The 22645-nt window shown below is 40.3% G+C and overlaps 1 protein-coding gene across 11 annotated transcripts in view; it reads left to right on the forward strand.

Annotated features, from left to right (window-relative positions):
* Nucleotides 1–22645, forward strand: part of RANBP3 (RAN binding protein 3) — a 174536-nt gene that overhangs the window by 12404 nt on the left and 139487 nt on the right. For all 11 annotated transcript variants that reach the window (XM_038383710.2, XM_038383717.2, XM_043502860.1 and 8 more), the window contains exon 2: nt 13822–13877. In XM_038383710.2, coding sequence (XP_038239638.1) covers nt 13822–13877 — 56 coding nt within the window. The remainder of the gene's footprint in view (nt 1–13821; nt 13878–22645) is intronic.

Here is a 22645-nt window from a genome sequence, read left to right on the forward strand (position 1 = left end):
GCCTTTCAGGTACAACAGTGAAGAAGCTGGACAGTGCTAATGGCTCATCAACAAAGTCAATGGGCTGTAAAATAGCTTAGCCTTCCTGTGAATGTTTCTGCCAGCCGTAAGTAAGGGTTGCTATGACTCTGCAAGGGCATGTGACCAGACCACATGACTCTGAACTCCATTCTAGGTACCTGTATTTTTCCGCAAACTGGTCTGGGAACCAAGTTTGAAGCAAAGGGTTCCTGCCATATGGAAAAGCTATATAAGGCAGGGAGTGACATCATCTGTTGTTCTTCACTCCCCCACAACTGAACACCTGAAAGAAGTTCCAAAAGAAAAGGATTTGGAATGGGTTGGGAGCCCAAGCTGTAAAGCAAGTGCATCTTGTGCCTTGAGAATGCAAACCTGCTTGTATCATCAGTCAGGGTGGATATGAATTAGCAATTTCTCAATCTTTCTAGTATTTTAGGCTTAGTTTGTGGTTTTGTTTATTTACTAGGTAATCTGCGTTGATCTGTTTGCTGTCACTTATTGCTTAATCTATCTTTTTGTAGTTAAACTTGTTTTTTGGTTTATCTAAATCAGTGTGCCTTTAAATTGAAGTATCTGGGGGAAAATCTCAGCTTGGATAATACAAGTTTGTTGCTTCAGAGTAGCAGCCGTGTTAGTCTGTATTCGCAAAAAGAAAAGGAGTACTTGTGGCACCTTAGAGACTAACAAATTTATTAGAGCATAAGCTTTCGTGAGCTACAGCTCACTTCATCGGATGCATTACAAGTTTGTTGCATATTCCTCTCCACATTGAGGGAGGGGCAAACTGGGAAATAAATTCACACTGGTCGGGGTTTTGGCCAGAGAAAGACGGTACAGCTCGGGGGTTTTAGGCTGGGGAGCTGGGAGTTATCTTAGCTATAGCTTCTCTATTGTTGTTCATGCAGTGGCTGGGTCAGCCTGCATGCAACTGCAGCTGGGTTTGTGCCTGCCTGTATTAATGCTGATGGCAGTGTATTTGAAGACTATTGTCAGCTTTTACCCCCTCGGTCTGCTTTTTTCAAGACTAATCATGTTCAGTTTTTTAACCTTTTCTTATAGGTCAGGTTTTCTAAACATTTTATCATTTTTGTTGCTCTCCTATAGACTCTCGCCAGTTTGTCCACACCTTTTCTAAATGTGACATCCCAAATTGAACACAATACTCTAGATTAAAGACTCACTAGTGCGGAGTAGAGTGGGCCCTGTGGCTTAGATATGACACTCCTGTTAATACTCCCCAGAATATTAGCATTTTTTGAAAGTGCATCACATTGTTGATTCATAATCAATTGGTGATTCATTATAACCCCCGATCCTTTTCAGCAGTACTACCACCTAGCCAGTTGTTCTCAATTTTGTAGCTATGCATTTCATTGTTCCCTCCTAAATGAAGTACTTTTCACTTATCTTTATTGAATTTCACCTTGATTTCAGGTCAACTCTCAAATTTGCCAGTCATTTTGAATTCGAATCCTGCTCTCTAAAATGCTTGCAACCCCTCTCAGCAAATTTTATAAGCATCCTATCCACCCCTTTATCCAAGTCCTTAATGAAAATATTGAATAGTGCAGACCCAGGTGCCACAGATATACCTTCCCAGTTTTACAGTGAACCACTGATAACTACTCTGAATACAGTTGTTCAACCAGTTGTGCTCCCACTTGATAGTTGTCACAGAGTCCCCGGGCAATGCTCTGGAATTGCTCCCTATGAAGCCAGTCAGGACTCTGGTGAAGTCTCCTCTCTGTGAGCAGACTGTCTTCAGGGCAAGAAGCTCACATGGCTTCCACCTTCCTGGGTCTGACCTCGGAGCATTCAGCATCCTCTACCCCTCTGGGTGCTTCCCACAGCGAGTCCGCCCAGGTGGGGTTCTGGGGAAGCAAGAGGGTCCTGCACCCCATCTTCACAGTCAGATGTGACTCTTAACCAGCCAGTAAAAGAGAGGTTTATTAGATAACAGGAACACGGTTTAAACAGAGCTTGTAAGGTACAGAGAACAGGACCCCTCAGCCAGGTCCATTTTGGGGAGGGCAGTGAGCCAGCCAACCATGGCTGCACTTCACTCCCCTTCCCCAACCAGCCCCAAACTAACTCACTTTCCAGCCCCTCCTCCTCTGGGCTTTGTCCTTTTCCCAGGCCAGGAGGTCACCTGATTCCTTTGTTCTCCAACCCTTTAGCTATCACCTTGCAGGGGAGAAGGGCCCAGGCCATTAGTTGCTAGGAAACAGGGTGTCAGCGATTTATGTACACTGGCCCTTTGCTCTGCAACAATTACACCCCCTTATCCCACCACCTAGAGACTTAAGAAATGCATAGGGGAAACTGAGGCACCCCTACAGTATTCAGAGACAACATTAAGAACAGTCCCACTTCGTCACATGAAGTGAGCTGTAGCTACGAAAGCTTATGCTCAAATAAATTTGTTAATCACTAAGGTGCCACAAGTACTCCTTTTCTTTTAATCTAGACCATGTTTCTTAAGTTTTCCTTACAAGAGTAGGATAGTGTCAAAAGCCTTCCTAAAATCCAAGTTATATCATGTATACTGCTTCTTTCAGTTCACTAGGCCAGTAATCCTGTCAAAGAAGGAAATTAGGTTGGACTGGCATGATTTGTTCTTTACAAATCCATACTTGCTATTCCTTATAGCTCTAGGTGTTTACAAATTAATTGTTTGGGACTACGTTTATTTGAAATGCCTAAACTGCAAATAGAATTTAGGCATTAGCAAGCATGTGACAAAGCATATTTCTTAATTTTTTTAATCAGACTGAGTAGAAATAATTAAAAAATAAAAATAAATGGATTTTCACTTCACAGAAGAATGCAGTGTTTGAAACATAAAGGTAGGAGTGTGTGTGTGTGTTGTGGTATGAAGAGTTTATCATAATTAATTTGGGCTGACTATTACTTATGAATTATGCAGTCTACTGTAAACCTGTGCCAATAAAATTAATAGAAGGTGCACATTTAGCTCCTTTTGTAGTGCCAACTGGATACCTTCTCTCTTCTGCCCCCTCCCTCCCCCCCAAATCTCTCTCTCTCTGGTCAGAACCATGGTAATTTTGGTGAAAATGTGAAATCTGTAAAAACCTGACTTCCCCTAAAATTAGGCTTTTCTGGTTTTCCCATTTTCAATGGAATCTATATGGTTCTGAACTGAGTTAAGGGGTGATGCTGTCTAGTGTGGGTGAGGGCTGGCTGGTCCTAAAGCTCATCCTATTTAAGTAAAAGTATTTGACGCTCTAATTGGTAATATCCTTCATCTGTAAAGCCAGGTTGTCTGGCTACCCATGAGTGTGGTCTCAGAAGGAGAGAGGTTTTTTTCCCAAATTTTATTTATATGTATATAAAATATATTGGGGCTGTGGATTAATTGCAGTTAATTTATGCAATTAACTAAAAATATTAAATGATAAAATACCAATTGAAATTTATTACAATTTTTTGGATGTTTTTATGTTTTTAAATATATTCATTTCTGTTACAATGCAGAATACAAAGTGTACAGTTCTCACTTTATATTTTTTATTACAAATATTTACATTGTAAAAATGAAACAAAAGAAATAGTATTTTTCATTTTACCTCATACAAGTACTGTAGTGCAATCTCTTTATCATGAAAGTGCAACTTACAAATTTAGATTTTTGTTACATAGCTGCAGTCAGAAACAAAACAATGTAAAACTTTAGAGCCTACGTCCACTCAGTCTTACTTCAGCCAATCACTCAGACAAACAAGTTTGATTACATTTACGAGAGATACTGCTGCCCGCTTGTTTACAATGTCACCTGAAAGTGAGAACGGGCGTTTGTATAGCACTTTTGTTGCCAGCATTGAAAGGTATTTACGTGCCAGATATGCTAAATATTCATATGCCCCTTCATGCTTTGGCCACCATTCTAGAGGACTTGCTTCCATGCTGATGATGCTTGTTTAAAAAAAAGTGTTAATTAAATTTGTGACTGAACTCCTTGGGAGAGAATTGTATATCCCCCCCCGCTCTGTTTTACCCACATTCTGCCATATATTTCATGTCATAGTAGGGTAGGATGATGACACAGCATATGTTCATTTTAAGAATACTTTTACAGCAGATTTGACAAAATGGAAAGAAGGTATCAATGTGTGTTTTCTAAAAATAGCTACAGCACTCTACCCAAGGTTTAAGAATCTGAAGTGCTGTCCAAAATCTGAGAGGGATGAGGTGTGGCACATGTTTTCAGAAGTCTTAAAAGAGCAACACTCTCTGATGTGGAAACTACAGAACCTGAACCACCAAAAAATAAAATCAACCTTCTGCTGATGACATCTGACTCAGATGTTGAATATGAACTTGCTTTGGATCGTTATCAAGCAGAACCCGTCATCAGAATGGACGCATGTCCTCTGGAATGGTAGTTGAAGCATGAAGGGACATGTGAATCTTTAGCGCATCTGGCAGGTGAATATCTTGTGAGGCCGGATATAACCGTGCCATGAGAACGCCTGTCCTCACTTTCAGGTGACGTAAACAAGAAGCAGGCAGCATTATCTCCTGTAAATGTAAACAAACTTGTTTGTCTGAGCTATTGGCTGAAGTAGGACTGATCGGACGTATAGGCTCTAAAGTTTTACATTTTCATTTTTGAATGCAGTTATTTTTGTACATTCTACATTAGTAAGTTCAACTTTCATGATAAATTGTACTACAGACTTGTATTAAATGAATTGAAAAATTCTTTTTCTTGTTTTTTACAGTGCACATATTTGTAATAAAAAGAAATATAAAGTGAGCAGTGTACACTTTGTATTCTGTTGTAATTGAAATCAATATATTTGAAAATGTAGAAAACATCCAAAAATATTTAAATTGTATTCTATTATTTAACAGTGCGATTAATTTTTTTAATTACTTAACAGCCCTTTTATTTTTATGTATAATTATACAAACCTACCCACTCACCCCCTCTCTAAAACTTCTTAAAATAGCTTTCCTTGTAAGAAAAGGTCACAGTTTAAACTTCTGATCTTGTAGCCTACCAGTACTAAAAACTGTTGCTGTGTCCCCCATGGGAAATGGAATGTTCCTGACTTTCTAATGGTATAAAGCTCCCGCTTCTAGCTTTGATGGCTAAAGAGATATGGGAGGTTGTACCTGTCGCTTTTCCAGGATGGAATGTTACTTAGTCTCAGCAGAGCAGTGCAGATTTATAGTTTCCAAGGCCAGAAGGGACCATTATGAACATCTAGTCTGACTTCCTGTATAACTCTGTGAAGTGGCCCTGGAGCTAGAGAAACACAAAATCAGGCTCTAGAGTGTTGGTGCTAGCATGCTCTTAGTAGAGTTCCTCTGGTACAGAGTTATACAGCCAGGGTCAATGAGAGCTTTAGTGATTTAAATCACTGATCTAAAACATGATTTAGGTCAGCATATAGAAAACTTTGATTTAAATAATCAATTTTAATCTTTTTTTCATTTGTACTGTTTAGTTATTTTCCTACTGAAAGGTTGATTCTTACTGTTTGGTAATCATTAAAACATGTTGATTTGCAACTAAAACAGCCTTTACGCTGAATTTCGTTCTTATGTTTGGTAACTAGGAAAATATGCCTTATGTACACATTTATTTAAACAATTATATAGCTTAACATTTATTTATTCACATTCTTAGCTTATACATTTTGTTACAAAATGTTGAGTGATGCCTTTCTATTTAGTAGATCTGTTTTTTTTTTTACTTGTGATTTGTGTCGAGCTCTATTTGGATGGAAACAGGAATTCAATTAACGCGCAAAACGTTTTTAAAATTCTATTTTGATTAGTTAAATAAAATCACCTTCAATGTGCTGGATACAAATTTTTCCTCTTATCAATACATCTTCGGTATTTAAAACCAACTGATTTCTAAAACAAAGAAGGTATCTGTAGTTAGTGAATTGAACTGATTTTGTTTCTGGTCACCATTTCTTCAAGTCTCTAGAATTGGTAGATCTCATCCTCACACCTAGTTTTTATTCATAAAATGGAACAGGAAAACAAGCTTTCCTGCTTTTTCAACTCAGTCACTTTCTGAGCTTTGAATGAACTAGTCACCGAATTAGTTGAATAAACTGAATTGAAGAAAATATTCTCTTTGCACCTGTAGAAGAGGCTACTGCTGTCAAGTTGGTTTAGCACTTCAATAAACTCTGGTTCCATCCAGTGGTTCAGCTAGTGGCTTCTGCCAGTTCAGTGGCTTGACTTTTTGTAAATCTTTAGCAGTAAACATATACTGCTTTAGTATTGTTGTTGTTTAATTGACTTTAATAGATAATCTAAATTTTAATCTTTAATCTTAATTTCAGGTTACATTTTAAATTTTTTAAAAAATTATTTAATTTAAATAAAGCCAATTTAAATAGAAAAAGCCAATTAAAATATCATAGATTTTTTCCATCCTGAAACATTAAAAGGGGGCTAAAAAGTCCTCCTGTGACTGACCATAAAAAGGGTTAGTGTCCCATCAGCATCCTTCGTATAATTCCTGCCCTTTCCTCTTTGATTCAAAGCAAGGAAGGCCCTGCTTCCCAAAAGGAGAAAGTCAGAGTCAAGTTCAGGAGATGCAGTCTGTCTCCTCCAGGAAACTGCCTGTCTAGGAAATGTAAGCAAAGTGGCAAATTTTTGCAGATGACAACAAAATTATTTAGGATAGTCAATACTAGAGAAGATTGTGCAGAATTTCATAGGAACTTAACAAAGCTATGGGAATGGACAACACAATTCCCAATGAAATTAATTATTGGCAAGTATGAGGTCGTATACCTTGGCAGGAATAATTTGAACTATGAATACAGATTGTTGAATTCTATATGTGCGAATACGATCTCAAACTCAGTAATAAGATCTCAATACTATTGTGAATGGCTCCACTGAGCATTGAGATGTTCTCATGGGGATCCAAAAAAGTAAGAGGGTAGAATAAGTGTAACAGTAGTGCCTCCCCATTGGCAAGGAGGCTCTGAGATTGACGGGGGAATAGGGAATTCTCACTCATTCATAGCAGACAGTGTGTATCTGTGAAGAGGTGCTTCATATTTGTCAGGTACCTTTTAGATAGAGCTTTCAAATGGCCAAAGGCACATTGGACTACCATGTGGCACTTGCTTACCCTTTTCTGAACCTTTTCCAATTCCAATATATCTTTTTTGGGATGGTGCAACCACATCTGCACACAATATTCAAGATGTGGGTGTACCATGGATTTATATAGAGGCAGCATGATATTTTCTGTTCTATTATTATCCCTTTCTTAATTACTCCCAGCATTCTGTTCACTTTTTTGACTGCCACCGCATATGGAGTGGATGTTGTCAGAGAACTATCCACAATGACTCCAAGATCTTTCTTGAGTAGTAACAGCTAATTTAGACTCCATCATTTTATATGTATAGTTGTGAATATGTTTCCCAACGTGCATTACTTTGCATTTACCAACACTGAATTTCATCTGCCATTTTGTTGACCAGTCACCCAGTTTTGAGAGATCCTTTTGTAGCTCTTTGCAGTCTGCCTAGGTCTTAAGTATCTTTAATAATTTTGTATCATCTGCAGATTTTGCCGCCTCTCTGTTTACCCCTTTTTCCAGATCATTTAGGAATATGTTGAATAGGACTGGGCCCAGAACAGACCCCTGGGGGACACCACTATTTACCTTTCTCCATTCTGAAAACTGACCAATTATACCTACCGTTTGTTTCCTATCTTTTAACCTGTTACCAGTCCATGAGAGCACCTTCCCTCTTATCCCATGGCAGCTTACTTTGTGTTAGAGCCTTTGGTGAGGGACCTTGTCAAAGGCTTTCTGAAAATCTGAGTACACTATATCCACTGGGTCCACATGCTTGTTGACCCTCTCAAAGAATTCTAGTAGATTGCTGAGGCATGATTTCCCTTTACTAAAACCATGTTGACTCTTTCTCAACAAATTATGTTCATCTATATGTCTGACAATATTGTTCTTTATTATAGTTTCAACCAGTTTGCCCAGTACTGAAGTCAGGCTTACAGGCTTGTAATTGCCGGGATCACCTCTGGAGCCCTTTTAAAAAATTGACATCACATTAGCTATCCTCCAGTCATCTGGTACAGAAGCTGATTTAATTGATAGGTTACAGACTACAGTTAATAGTTCTGCAATTTCACATTTGAGTTCCTTCAGAACTCTTGGGTGAATACCATCTGGTCCTGGTGACTTAGAGGTGTTTAATTTATCAATTTGTTCCAAAACCACCTCTAATGATACCTCAATCTGGGACAATTCCTCAGATCCGTCACTAAAAAGAATGGCTCAGTTTTGGGAATCTCCATGACATCCTCAGCCATGAAGATCGATGCAAAGAATTCATTTAGTTTCTCCGCAATGGCCTTATTGTCCTTGAGTGCTCCTTTAGCACCTCGATCATCCAGTGGCCCCACTGGTTGTTTAGCAGCCTTCCTGCTTCTGATGTACTTCAAAAGAAATTTGCTATTACTTTTTGAGTCTTTGGCTAAATGTTCCTCAAATTTTTTTTTGGCCTTCCTAATTGTATTTTGCCCCATCTCAAAAAAGATATATTGGAATTGGAAAAGGTTCAGAAAAGGGCAACAGAAATGATTAGGGGTATGGAATGGCTTCCATATGAGGAGAGATTAATAAGACTGGGACTTTTCAGCTTGGAAAAGAGATGGCTTAGGGGAGATATGATTGAGGTCTATAAAATCATGACTGGTGTGGAGGAAGTAGGTAAGGAAGTGGTGTTTACTACTTCTCATAACGGAAGAACTAGGGGTCACCAAATGAAATTAATAGGCATCTGGTTTAAAACAAATAAAAGGAAGTATTTCTTCACACAACACAGCCTACTTGTGGAACTCCTTGCCAGAGGATGTTGTGAAGGCCAAGACCATAACAGGTTTCAAAAAAGAACTAAATAAATTCATGGAGGATAGGTCCATCAATAGCTATTAGCCAGGATGGGCAGGAATTGTGCTCTAGCCTGTTTGCCAGAAGCTGGGAATGAGCAACAGGGGATGGATCACTTGATGATTACCTGTTCTGTTCATTCCCTCTGGGGCACCTGGCACTGCCCACTGTCGGAAGACAGGATACTGGGCTACATGGACCTTTCTCTGGATCACCCTTGTCCACATGCTGCTTGACCCCCTCAAAGAATTCCAGTAGATTGGGGAGGCATTACTTTCCCTTTACAAATGCTGTGACTTTTTCTCAACATATCATGTTCATTTATGTGTCTGATCATTTTGTTCTTTACTATATTTTGAACCAGTTTGCCTGGTACTGAAGTTAGATGTACCAGCCAGTAATTACCAGGTTCACCTTTTTAGCCCTTTAAAAAAAAAAATCAGCATTACATTAGCTATCTTCCAGTCATCTGGTACAGAGGCGCACTTCAATCGTCAAGGGGCCCCACTGATAGTTTGATAGGCTTCCTGCTTCCGATGTACTTTTTTGCTATTAGTTTTTGTCTTTTGCTAAATGTAATTCTCCAAAAATTTTTTTGGTCTGCCTAATTATGCTTTTATTCTTGACTTGCCAGAATGTTTTTTTTCTATTTTCACCAGTAGATTTGACTTCCAATTTTTAAAGGTTGCATTTTTGCCTCTAGCTGCCTCTTTTGTTCTGTTTAGCCACTGTGACAATTTTTTTTTTGTTCCTTTGACTATTTATTGGGGGTGTTTTTTAAATTTTTTTTATTTGGGGTGTTTATGTTGAGTCTCTATTGTACTGTCTTTAAAAAGTTTTTCCATACAGCTTGCAAGCATTGCACTCTTGTGACTGTTTCTTTTCATTTCCATTTAATTAGTTTCTTCATTTTTGTGTAGTTCCCCTTTTTGAAGTTAAATGCTACTGTAGTGGGATTCTTTGGTATTTTCCCCCCACAAGGATGTTTGATTTAATTAAATTATGGTCACGATTACTGGGTGATTCAGCTTTTATTCACGTCTTGGACCATATTCTGTTTGCCAGTTAGGACTAAATCAGGAATGGCTTCTCCCCTTCTGCTTTCCAGGACTAGCTGCTTTCAAGAAGCTGTCATTAATGGTATCTACAAATTTTGATCTCTGCAACCAGTCCTGAGATGACATGTACTCAGTCAGTATGGGGATAGCTGAAATTCCCCATTATTACTAAGTTTTTTCTATTTTTGTAGCCTCTAATCTCCCTGAGCATTTGACAGTCAACATCACCACCCTGGTCAATTGGTAGGTAGTATTTTTCTACAGCTATATTCTTATTATTCAAGCATAAAATTTCTATCCATCGATATTCTATGGTACTTTTTGAATCATTTTAAGATTTTTTTTACCCTATTTGACTCTTTCACATACAGTGCCAGTGCCACTCCCCTTCTCCAAGATGACCTACTCTGTTATTCCTATATATTATGTACCCTGGTATTATTGTGTCCCATTGATTATTTTCATTCCACCAAGTTTCTGTGATGTCTATCATATCAATATCCTCACTTAAGCCCAGGCGCTCAAGGTTACCCATATTAGTATTTAGACTTGCATTTAGAAGCACTAATAAAAATGTGTCAATATTTAGTTGTCTGTCTTCATGTGATGTAATTGAATGGGACTTTTTCATTTGACTGTTTCTCTTCAGTTTCTACCTGTACTTCATTAAGTTCTGTCCTCTTCTGTTTATTAGGATATAGACTAGTATCCCTGCTAATAGATCCTCTGTGAAGGGATGTGTCGGTCTGAACAATATGCTTCTTTGCACCTGTTGCTTTCCCCCAGCCCTTAGTTTAAAAATTCCTCTACTACCTTTTTAATTTTATATGCAGCAATCTGGTTCTGTTTATATTAATATATTATATTATATCCTTTCTTTTCAGTGCTATAAACTGGATAGCCCTCACTCTGTTGTTGTACTTGTGCCTGCATTCTATTTTCTATTTACTATTTCAGAGCGTCTTTTTTGTGGGGGAAACAGGGTGTTAATTGGCCTGAGTTTAGATAATGTTTGGTGTATCTGGCTCTTTGGTGTATCTGCTCCCTTTCTAAACTTCCCTGTTTGCTGCTCCTGTTCACTAGCTCCTCTGGTCCTGTACGAGCTGCCTTATTAGTGCCCCCCCACCCCGCCTTCTTTCTGAGTAGCCCTGCCCCTTGTTAGGGGATCCTAAAGGGATTAAGGATCAAAGGATGGCAGGCTAAAGCATGGTTACAAAGCCTTGCCTGGCTGGTTGCTATGCTGAACTCACAGCCCCCTAAACAGTCCATGCTATAAATTTTAATGAAGCAGGCACACGGCAAGCAGCAGGCATACAATAGCCTAACAGACAACAAACTCACGCCCAAGGTCATGTATTCGTCCTCCTTCACCTGGAGAACTCCCTCGCAACTCTCCCCTGTTTGCTACTCAAAGTTCCTAAATCGCTTAGACGCATAAGTGTCATTGAAAGTGGGGCTAGTGTGTGTAAATCGCTTAGGCTTAGTCTAGAAAAGGTTTGGTGATACGGATGTACAGGTATAACTATACTGGCAAAACTTCCTAGTATAGTGCTTTTTCTAGTTTTGGTTATGCCAGTTCCCTGAGCGAAATAAGATATACGTATTCCTGAGGGAATTATGGACCAAAAAATTGTGTGCAAAAAAAATTATGCACACATTTTAAAATTCTGCAAATTCTATTTGTCAATAAATAAATGTGGCTCCAGTGTGGCAGTGGGGAGCACAGTCCACTGACAGCACTGAGGTGGGAGATCACCCTGAAGCCCCCACCTCTCTCCATACAGGGACTCGGCAGCGAGGCTGCACCTGACCCTGATACAGTGCAAGGGCTGGGCCTGCCACAGAAACACCTCGGCGCCCTGCCCCTCTGTGCCAGGCGCACCAGGTGTGGCTCCTGTTGGGCTGAACCTGCCCAGCCAAGTGTGGAGGGGCTTAGTGTGGGGGGATCCAGGTGTGGGGTGAAAGGTTTCTGAGTGCCGCAGTCTGGTGCAGGGCAGCTCAGTGGGAGAGCTAGATGCACAGGGGCTCATTGGGGGCGCAGGGGCAATGGGACGCTGCAGGGGATCCAGGTAATGGTGGATGGGCTGAGCGGGGAGCCTGGGGGTGGAGGGGTCTGGGTGCTGGGGGGAGTGGGGCTTTATGGGTGGGGGTCTGGGTGTGGAGGGCTTATTGGTGGGGTCCAGGTGTAAGGGGGTAGGACTTGTCAGGGTGAGGGTACAATGGGCTTGCTTAATGGGAGAGCCCCAGCTACTGATGAGGGGATGCTGCATGCCAGGCTCCCGCTTCCCCCCACGATTCCCCTATCCCCTTTTCTTCTCCACCCCCTCTGCTCACTTCCACATTCCCTTCCCCCTGCCCTATTCCACCCCTCTTCCTTCCCCCCTGCCATGGGCACTCAGTGTTCCACGGAAAATAGGAAGGATCCCAGCACACAGAAGGGGAGCACAACTCGCACTAGAACCGAAGAGGATGCGTTCAGCTGCAGAGTCAGTGGAGCCTGACACAGACTCCTTCAGTTGGGCAGTTCTGCATTTGCAGAAATGAGGGGTGGGGGCAGTGACGTAACCCTGTGTGCTCCTTCATGCCTTGCTTCTGTTTGGGGGGCAGTCCCCCACAAAAACTGCACACATGGTCGCCCCTCCCCCTTGTGTGGCTTCCCTGCCATTTTGTGCAGGGAAATGTAGAAATACTGTGTGTGTGTGGCATTTTCTGCAGGCATAAAGTCCCACAGGATCCCTCCCCCAGGAGTATATATAGCAAAAGCACTCCTATGCCAGTATAACTGCAGCTACACTAGGGTTTTTACTGGCATTGAAATGTAAAAAAAAATAAAAAAAAAAGTGCATCCCTGTAGACCTGCCATTAGGCACTCTTGCAAATCCCACCTTAGTTATAACCAGTGTAACTAATATTTGAACTGGGACACATATGGCAGTTTCCTGCAATATTCTTGAAAAACCTTACTGAATTAGTATCTGGAGTCCATTTTATTAAATGCAAAAGTAATGATTCCTGGGAGGTGTTTGACTGTCTGAACAATGGGTTAGACAAGAATGGATGTTTGGACAAACAATGTTAACTGGTTTGCCTATGGAATCTCTATGGGAAGGTGAGAGCAAATTCCAAACTCTGGTTATGCAAAAGCCCTTCTTTTTGTATCTACACATCGAGGAGGGAACTATTTTCAACTGATGATTTGTTGGTGGAATCTCAAGATCCAAGGCTCAGGCTGTAAAGGAAACATTAACCTATGCATGGTTGTGTTTATTCTGAACTAAGGCTGTTTATGAATTTGTAATCACACACAAACCCATTGCTACCAAAAGCCTTGCTGAAGTTTGGAGGTGAGCTCTGATAAGCTTATTAGCATGTATTTAGGTTCTTTTATTGTCTCTAAAATATTTCCACTTTAATGGTTCACCATAAGAATAAATGTGCTTGCTTATAAAGAGTTATTTGTAACTCATAACTGCTGGCAATTACATTATTCCTAACTTCTGAAGAGAAGGCAAAGCTCAGTTGTTGGCAGTTTTGGCAGTCGAGTTGCTAGGAATATCAGTGAAGGCAGGGAACTGTACAGCCTGGAAAAAACCCAATTAGATGAGAGGGGGGATGCAGCCCTCTACCCAAGATAGGTGACAGCTGAGGAGCTTGGTGTGCGTGCCCTTGAGGGACCACAGAGGGGTATACAAGTGCAGTTGCCCTGAATTGTGAGGTGAACATTTTCAGAATTGATTCTTTTTCTGTGAAAAACATCACAAAATGTAACTTTGTAATATTTAATGCTGTTGGAAAAAACAATTTCTTTTTTTGCAGAAAAACCTGCCATTGCGCCACCCGTCTTTGTGTTTCAGAAGGATAAAGCACAGAAGGTAAGGAGCTATCACTGTGTATGTACTCATTTTATGGCATACGGTCATCCTGACTAATATTTCAGTAATTTGTATATGGTGTTACTCTTCTGAAGTTTAGGTGAGATACTAGAATGTTGTCATTAGGGTTTGAAATTCAAGGAAAAAATGTGGGAAGACACAGATTATAGGTTAGTGGGAGGAAAGCAGGAGAGACAGAAGGTGGGGGAAATCTAGAGCAATTTCAAAGCAGTATCTTAAAGACAGATGGGGGGAAAAGGGGCAGACCTTATTACTATGTAGAAATAGAAATGAAAGCAAGAAAAGAGAATAACAAAATAAAAAGAAAAGGAAAGTTAAAAGGAAAAAAACATGGTTCAAGTTAGTGCTAAAATTTTACATATTACGTACAACTACTGATTGATTTCTTAGTAAATTGCTCATCACTAAATTTAAGTTTGGGGAAATTGAAAAATGTTGCTGTCAGCTGTGTAACTCAGTGACCTCAGAGCATTTTGCATTTTAAATGCACTTTACATTCTTCAACTTGGAAAGAGAGACTGACACAGTTTTTCGAATGAATTCCATGATGCATTAAGCTAGGTTCAAACAGAAAACCTTCCAGTGTTTTTGCTACTAAAATTATTTTGTCAAGATGTGAAGCCTACCATCAGATGTCTGTTTTGAATCCAGTGCAGGTCAATAATGAGTGAAAGATGTTACCAAATTATATGCAAAATTTTGTCTCAGTTCATTTCCAGCCATAAATGATACTCCTCATGGAAGTGTAAGCAGAGATACCATGAAGATTTACTCCTAAAGGTGCTTTATCCAGTTCAGTGTTGAAGCATGTTGGCACAGGATTTGGTGGGAGAAGCTTGCATTTGCCAGTATCCTAGAATATCAGAGTTGGAAGGGACCTCAGGAGGTCATCTAGTCCAACTCCCTGCTCAAAGCAGGACCAATCCCCAACTAAGTCATCCCAGCCAGGGCTTTGTCAAGCCTGACCTTAAAAACTTCTAAGGAAGGAGATTCCACCATCTCTCTAGGTAACGCATTTCTGTGTTTAACCACAGTGAAAAAGTTTTTCCTAATATCCAACGTAAACCTCCCCCACTGCAACTTGAGACCATTACTCCTTGTTCTGTCATCTGCTGCCACTGAGAACAGTCTAGATCCATCCTCTTTGGAACCCCCTTTCAAGTAGTTAAAAGCAGCTATCAAATCCCCCCTCATTCTTCTCTTCCGCAGACTAAACAATCCCAGTTCCCTCAGCCTCTCCTCATAAGTCATGTGTTCCAGTCCCCTAATCATTTTTGTTGCCCTCCGCTGGACGTTTTCCAATTTTTCCACATCCTTCTTGTAGGATGGGGCCCAAAACTGGACACACTACTCCAGATGAGGCCTCACCAATGTCGAATAGAGGGGAACGATCACGTCCCTCGATCTACTGGCAATGCCCCTACTTATACAACCCAAAATATCATTGGCCTTCTTGGCAACAAGGGCACACTGTCGACTCATATCCAGCTTCTCGTCCACTGTAACCACTAGGTCCTTTTCTGCAGAACTGCTGCCTAGCCATTCGGTCCCTAGTCTGTAGCGATGCATGGGATTCTTCCATCCTAAGTGCAGGACTGTGCACTTGTCCTTGTTGAACCTCATCAGATTTCTTTGGCCCAATCTTCTAATTTGTCTAGGTCCCTCTGTATCCTATCCTTACCCTCCAGCGTATCCACCTCTCCTCCCAGTTTAGTGTCATCTGCAAACTTGCTGAAGGTGCAATCCACACCATCGTCCAGATCATTAATGAAGATACTGAACAAAACCGGCTCAAGGACCGACCCTTGGGGCACTGCACTTGATACCGGCTGCCAACTAGACATGGAGCCATTGATCACTACCCGTTGAGCCCGACAATCTAACCAGCTTTCTGTCTACCTTATATTCCATTCATCCAGCCCATACTTCTTTAACTTGCTGGCAAGAATACTGTGGGAGACCGTGTCAAAAGCTTTGCTAAATTCAAGGAACAACATGTCCACTGCTTTCCCCTCATCCACAGAGCCAGTTATCTCATCATGAAGGCAATTCGAGTAGTCAGGCATGACTTGCCCTCGGTGAATCCATACTGACTGTTCCTGATCACTTTTTCCTCTCCTCTAAGTGCTTCAGAATTGATTCCTTGAGGACCTGCTCCATGATTTTTCCAGGGACTGAGGTGAGGCTGACTGGCCTGTAGTTCCCCGAATCCTCCTTCTTCCCTTTTTTAAAGATGGGCACTACATTAGCCTTTTTCCAGTCATCTGGGACCTCCCCCGATCGCCATGAGTTTTCAAAGGTAATGGCCAATGGCTCTGTAATCACATCCGACAACTCCTTTAGCACTCTTGGATGCAGCGCATCCGGCCCCATGGACTTGTGCTCGTCCAGCTTTTTTAAATAGTCCCGAACCACTTCTTTCTCCACAGAGGGCTGGTCACCTCCTCACATGCTGTGCTGTATTTACATTCCGGTACTGTATTTGTTCTGTAAGTAGAGAGATAGAGAAACCTGTCACCCTGGCAGACAATTTGGTACTATTTAAAGTGGTTCCAATTTAAAGTCTGCCACAATTCAAATTTAAAAATCTGTCTTTTCTTCCAATTTACTGTTTTTCAAGTTTCACGTTCCTAATCAAATAAATGTTGTTAATTCTTCTCAAAAGTTAGTTCTTATCGCTATCTGACTGTCATTTTATATGTAATCTAATCTGTAAAAATATTAAGAATATTAAGACATGAATAGTGAACTACATCTTTATAGAAAGGTAATTTTTCTTAGGTTTGTGGTAAAACTTCAGATTTGGCCTTTAAAGTCACAATTCTTACCTGCTCAAGAAACATGAGTTAAGGATTAACTCCATTGGTTAAGGATAAATGAAGTGGTTATGATAGATTTGTAGCCAAAGTAGAGATTATTAAAGTTAAACTCCAGTAATTTCTTCCAGTGCTAGGTAACTCAATTATATTTAACCTCCTAATGAATATTATTTTTAGAAGTACCTGTCACTTGTGTGATACATCCAGAATTATGAATGGTTTTGGAAGGGGAGGTGTGGTGTTAGTGACTGCTCCCATTTTATTTCCCAGCAGTAAATTCATTACATCTATGTAATGGCATAGCAAGTGCTAGTGGAAAGATTAGTATATGCAAAAAGTTGGGGACTTACTGTTTTAAGGCAACTTGTACTAGTTATTAAATATTAGTGTACGTATTATGCATATAAAATGCTAAATGGCCAAAATATCTGTAAGATAACTTTAAAACAGCCATGAAAGTCTCCAGACTTTGTTGGAAACTAAGGGTCAAATCCTGCTGGCTCTATTTGTGCAAATCCTTTAGCTGAAGTCTGTGGAACTGCATACGTAAGTAACAAAAGCATAACTTGGCCCCATGTTACCAAAAAACTCAAGATGGCAACTTTGAATTTCTTTGTAATTGTTATATTGTGTAATATGCTTATTGGGATAACCTGGTTTACAATTAAGCAGTCATCTTATTCAACAGAAGTTGCCCAAGATTCACAAAGGCAGCATTTTAGCTGACACCCATCATCGCAATTTTAGTTAAAACAGCATTGTCATTGAGCAGCAGTTGACAGCATTTGCCATCAACTACCATTGGGCTTAGTTTGCTTCCCAAATAAACATCCCGGTTAAGTGGATTCCTTGATTACATGCCAAATCCGGCAATTCTTTATTAAGATTACTCAGGAAGAATTCCTATTAAAGTTGATGGGAATTTTGCCTGTGTGCATGTCTTTTGGGCAGGAGGGGAGGGGCAGAAGTGTGAGGCTTTATTTTAAGTGTCCTGTAAAGAATTTTTAAAAAATTGGCACAATACCCAGTTTTAGGTAATGGAAAATAATAATTTATACTCTAGCAAAGTGTGTTTGGCTGGTGGTAGTTTAAACTTCTGTTAGCTTTATAGTTAGGGTTGCCAACCCTCCCGGATTGTCCTGGAATCTCAGGAATTAAAGCTCAATCTTTAAAAAAAGATTGTCATATGATGAAACCTCCAGGAATATGTTCAGCTGAAATTGGCAACCCTAATTGCAGTCCTGGTCAAGTTGACCCTTGTCAGATACTATACAGAATGCTTCTTTTCTTCAGCAGGTTATCCTGCAACCATCAGGGGAGAAGGAAAAAAGTAGCTTATCAAGGTGTGCCCCCATGTGACAATCTAACACATCTGGGCCATGTCTGATCATTAATAGATACTTAGAATTATGGAGAATTCAGGTACTATTCCAATTTACTGCAGAAAATGAAACTTGACTTTACAAGGCCTCCTGTTATTGTAGCTGGATTCTTCAATTCTTCAGCTGACTTTTCTGGAGATGGTACTCTCCATTATTAACCTATAGGTAGGCCCGTTCTGTTCCTGTTCATTTCCTCTGGCATTGGCCACTGCCGGAAGACAGGATACTGGCTAGGTAGACATTTGGTATGACCCATTATGACTGTTCTTATGAGTCCCGCTGTTGCGGCCGCGCGCTCTTAGGGTAGCGGTTCCTGGGCAGGGACTGTTCAGCAGCACCCCACAGCCAGGGGCTAGCCTTTTTCCTTGCATTCCTGGCCAGGAGTCCCCGTCCTGCCCCTCTAAGACTCTTTTCCTCCGTGGTCAGATGTTGGCTGCATGTGTGTTCTCTCTGCATGCTGTACTGACTCTGGCCAGATAACCTGTACAGCAGGCTCCGATGGAAGTGCCCAATAACCAGAGACTCGGTTTGTAGCGAAGGAACTTGGAGAGGTTTATTGTTGATGAAGCATGGTATTGGTGCCTTATACTTGCTACAAGTACACTCAGTGCATGTATGCGCGTGACAATGGACGCAGCTTAGTTAGTGGAGGGACTTTCCACTATCCCCATAGCTGGCCAAAGACGCTCTCTCTGAAACTCCATTTTATACATCAATATAAACAAGTTACATACTGCCCCTCTGATGTAGTTAGTTGACACCCTCTAGCAGAGCCGGTTTCCACCTATCACCTTGTACATCTCTATCCATCACACTCTCATCCTGACCTTATCTTTAGGATGGGTCAGCGTGTTCCTGTTATCTTTAGGGAATGTGTTGGTATCGGGGTGTTCTGGTACCACCCTTCTGGAATGTGTTTGTGTGAATGCTTTGTGCCTACCACCTCTTAGGAATGTGTTTTGGCAATATCAGCCCTGTTCTTGCCAGATTCTGTGAGCAGGGTCTTATTTTGCTTTATATCAGCAAAGGTTTGACTGCTACTTTAGCTCAGGCCTCTGATACAAGGGCTTATGTTTCAGGCCCTCTTCCGACTACATTCCCCCACTTTTTGTCTTTTTATGGGGAGGATGTTTACCCATCATCCCAAAAAAGCATAATGCATGGACTGAAGATGACCCAGTGGGCTAACCACTATTATGTGGTCACCTTACTTTACCATCCATACATTCATGCCCTATCTGTCCCATAGTCTGCACATTCCCTTGTATGACTGATGGAGAGATTTTATTTTCCAATTGTTTGTAGTCCCTTATGGTGGGCCTGGGAATGTTAGGCCCGGGGCTTTGATTGAGGAATGTAGTTTTATGATTGAGCCTTAGAGGCACTCCTAAATAATTAATATATATGAATAATATGGATATGGCATATATATTTGTAGTGTATGTGGGTATATATGTAGAGTATGTATGTGTACATATGACACCACCTTATAGTCAAGCATAATAATCGTTTTCCAATCTGGTATTGTGGTTTGGCCCTTGTGGTACTGCAGATAATAGCACATTCTATTAGGCCATTTACAGTTACCACTTGTATTATTATTGGTAGTAGGCTGAGTGTTTTGATATACTGGGATAGGTATTACTACAGTGTGTTTTACGGTGCTATGTATATGAGAAGTACAAGAAATGTTGAGTAGTGACATTACAGATGAGGCCTTTACATATAAATATTTGTAGTTAGTTACTGCCCGGTACTGTCCATTCTGCTTACCTTTATAGGTTACCCTTACTGCTCATTGTCACTCTCTGATAAGCTTTGCTGGGCAGGAATCAGGATTGGCTATCTTCTCTGTTGCATTGCTCTGTGATACCCCATTTGTTGATGTAGAGCCAGTTGTTCCTTATGGATGCTGTCTTCCAGATAATCTACTGAATGGACAGTAATCAATTTATCAAATATTGCTGTGCCAGAATTTAGTATTGGTACCCAGACACTGAACTAGATTGTTTTGAATAAAATGTGCCTTGCTAGGATGCAGAGTCACTGACCCCAAAGTGTGACTGGTACTACCAGGTAATTTGTTTACGACTGTGTAACTTAATTTCTTTACCAATTCGTTTTTCTTGCCTTTATATTGTTTGTTGCCATTCGTTTGTTTGTTAAACAGTTTAGCAATGTTATGCTCATTGTAAATGCTGTACAGCAATAATACAATAGTACAGCAATAGTACAACAATATAGCAATAATACAGTTGCTTTTACACAGCCAAATTCAAATTAAATGACAGTTGTTTATAGCTGATTGCCAACTTAATTGTCTTAATTATGGTAGATTGAGGTGTAGTTAACCAGTCTCTTATTTATAAATCACTTCATTTTTCTTTTCTTGATGCTTGGTGGTTTCTTCACTGTATACTGATACCTTCCGATACTTTTGTGGTGTGATATCTTCTGGTATCTTTGGTCTGTAGGATGCAGTTTTAAACAGTTTAAGGTTATGTCTACACTTGCAGAGTTTTTGTGCTGTCAGTTTCACCGGTGATAGTGAACCGGTAAAAGAAAAGCGCTGGCTTGTGTGCTCACTTACTTCCACAAGCATCAGTGTGTGTTTACGTTTGCAGCACTTCCATGCGGATGAGAGCAGTGCACTGAGAGCACTATCCCATAGTGCAGCTCTCTCCGTTTTGAGGAAAGGGGGGTGGGAATGATTGTGGGGCATCCTGGGTCCTTGCATAGCCTCCTCTCCCCAAACACTGATCAGCTCCAGTAGCTCAGCATTGCTCCAAGCCAGGGAGCAGCCATTGTCACCTGGCCAGATGATAAGTGAGCACTTGCCAAAAAAACAGGAAGGGGAGTTTACAGGGGGAGGAGTGGATGTCTGTTTACCTGGAGTCAGAACTGCTGGCCAGAGCGGTCACCTTGGCACTGTGGGATATCCTTCGGAGGCTCTGTAAACAGGAAGAACGTGTCTTCACTTGCACATCACCGCAAAAGCATCATAGGCAAGAGCTGTATGCCTCTCGTGGAGGTTTCAGAGTAGCAGCCGTGTTAGTCTGTATTCGCAAAAAGAAAAAGAGTACTTGTACACCTTAGAGACTAACAAATTTATTTGAGCATAAGCTTTCATGAGCTACAGCTCACTTCTTCGGATGCATTCAGTGGAAAATACAGTGGGGAGATTTATATACACACACAGAGAACGTGAAACAATGGGTGTTATCATACACACTGTAAGGAGAGTGATCACTTAAGGTGAGCTATTACCAGCAGGAGAGGGGGGAGGAAAACCTTTTATGGTGATAATCAAGGTGGGCCATTTCCAGCAGTTAACAGGGACTACTGAGGAACTGTGGGGGGTGGGGTAGGGGGGAAGAAATAACATGGAAATAGTTTTACTTTGTGCAATGACCCATCCACTCCCAGTCTCTATTCAAGCCTAAGTTAATTGTATCCAGTTTGCAAATTAATTCCAATTCAGCATTCTCTCATTGGAGTCTGTTTTTGAAGTTTTTTTGTTGAAGGATAGCCACTCTCAGGTCTGTAATTGAGTGACCGGAGAGATTGAAGTGTTCTCTGACTGATTTTTGAATGTTATAATTCTTGACGTCTGATTTGTGTCCATTTATTCTTTTACGTAGGTGGTTTTCTTTTTGCGGTGAAACTTCTGAGTTTCACTGCAAAAAGTCATCGAATGGGTAGATGCTCCCATGGTTTTTGCACAAAAGGGACTTTTTTTGCTTTAAATGGCAAGTGTAGACATGCCCTAAGTTAGTTAACCTAATAAAGTTTTTGCTTGTTTATATTTCTCTTGTTTTCAGTAACCCAAACTTAATACACAGAATAACTTAGTGTGTTTACAATGTAATAGGGATCAAGTCTTTTAAGACACAAGCTATACTTTTGCAATTGTTGTGTAGACATTCCATTTTTACTTGAGGTGCATTACTAATATTTTATACTAAATATAATACTTAACTGCTAAAATAGATGCTCGCAATCTTTTATGAGAAGGTGTATTGCTTTTCCCTGCTGAACACTTTGTTTTAGCAAAAGAGGTAACATAATTTTTATCATGCTTTTTGGAGTTAATTTGCTTCTGATGTCTATTCCACCTTTAACTATTTAGAAGCACAAAATTTAACAACCATTACTTCCCTTTAATATAACTTAAAAGAGAATAAAAATTGAACCAAAATGAATTTTAAATACAGGTCTGTGCAAATACTTTGAGGGTATTAAGCTGTCATGACACTTGGTTGTGTTTGGGAGACAAAGCTAGAAACCTATTGAAAAGGTGGAAAGCTGTTGAAATTGTTTGATTGGCTTTATGCATAAATTATTTTAAAACATTTTTGCTATAACTTTCTTTTACTGTGTTTAGAAGTGCAAACAAGTTTATAAAAACCCAAACAAGAAATTGACATTTTGTTAATATTACCCTTACCTTAATGTTGCTGAGGCCTTTTTGAACTTTGAAAAAAAAATTGGTATTAATTATATTATGATGATTATACGCCAACCATAATATTAAAATAATGTGGTA

Source organism: Dermochelys coriacea, chromosome 25, assembly GCF_009764565.3.
Source record: "Dermochelys coriacea isolate rDerCor1 chromosome 25, rDerCor1.pri.v4, whole genome shotgun sequence".
Lineage (NCBI taxonomy): Eukaryota > Metazoa > Chordata > Testudines > Dermochelyidae > Dermochelys > Dermochelys coriacea.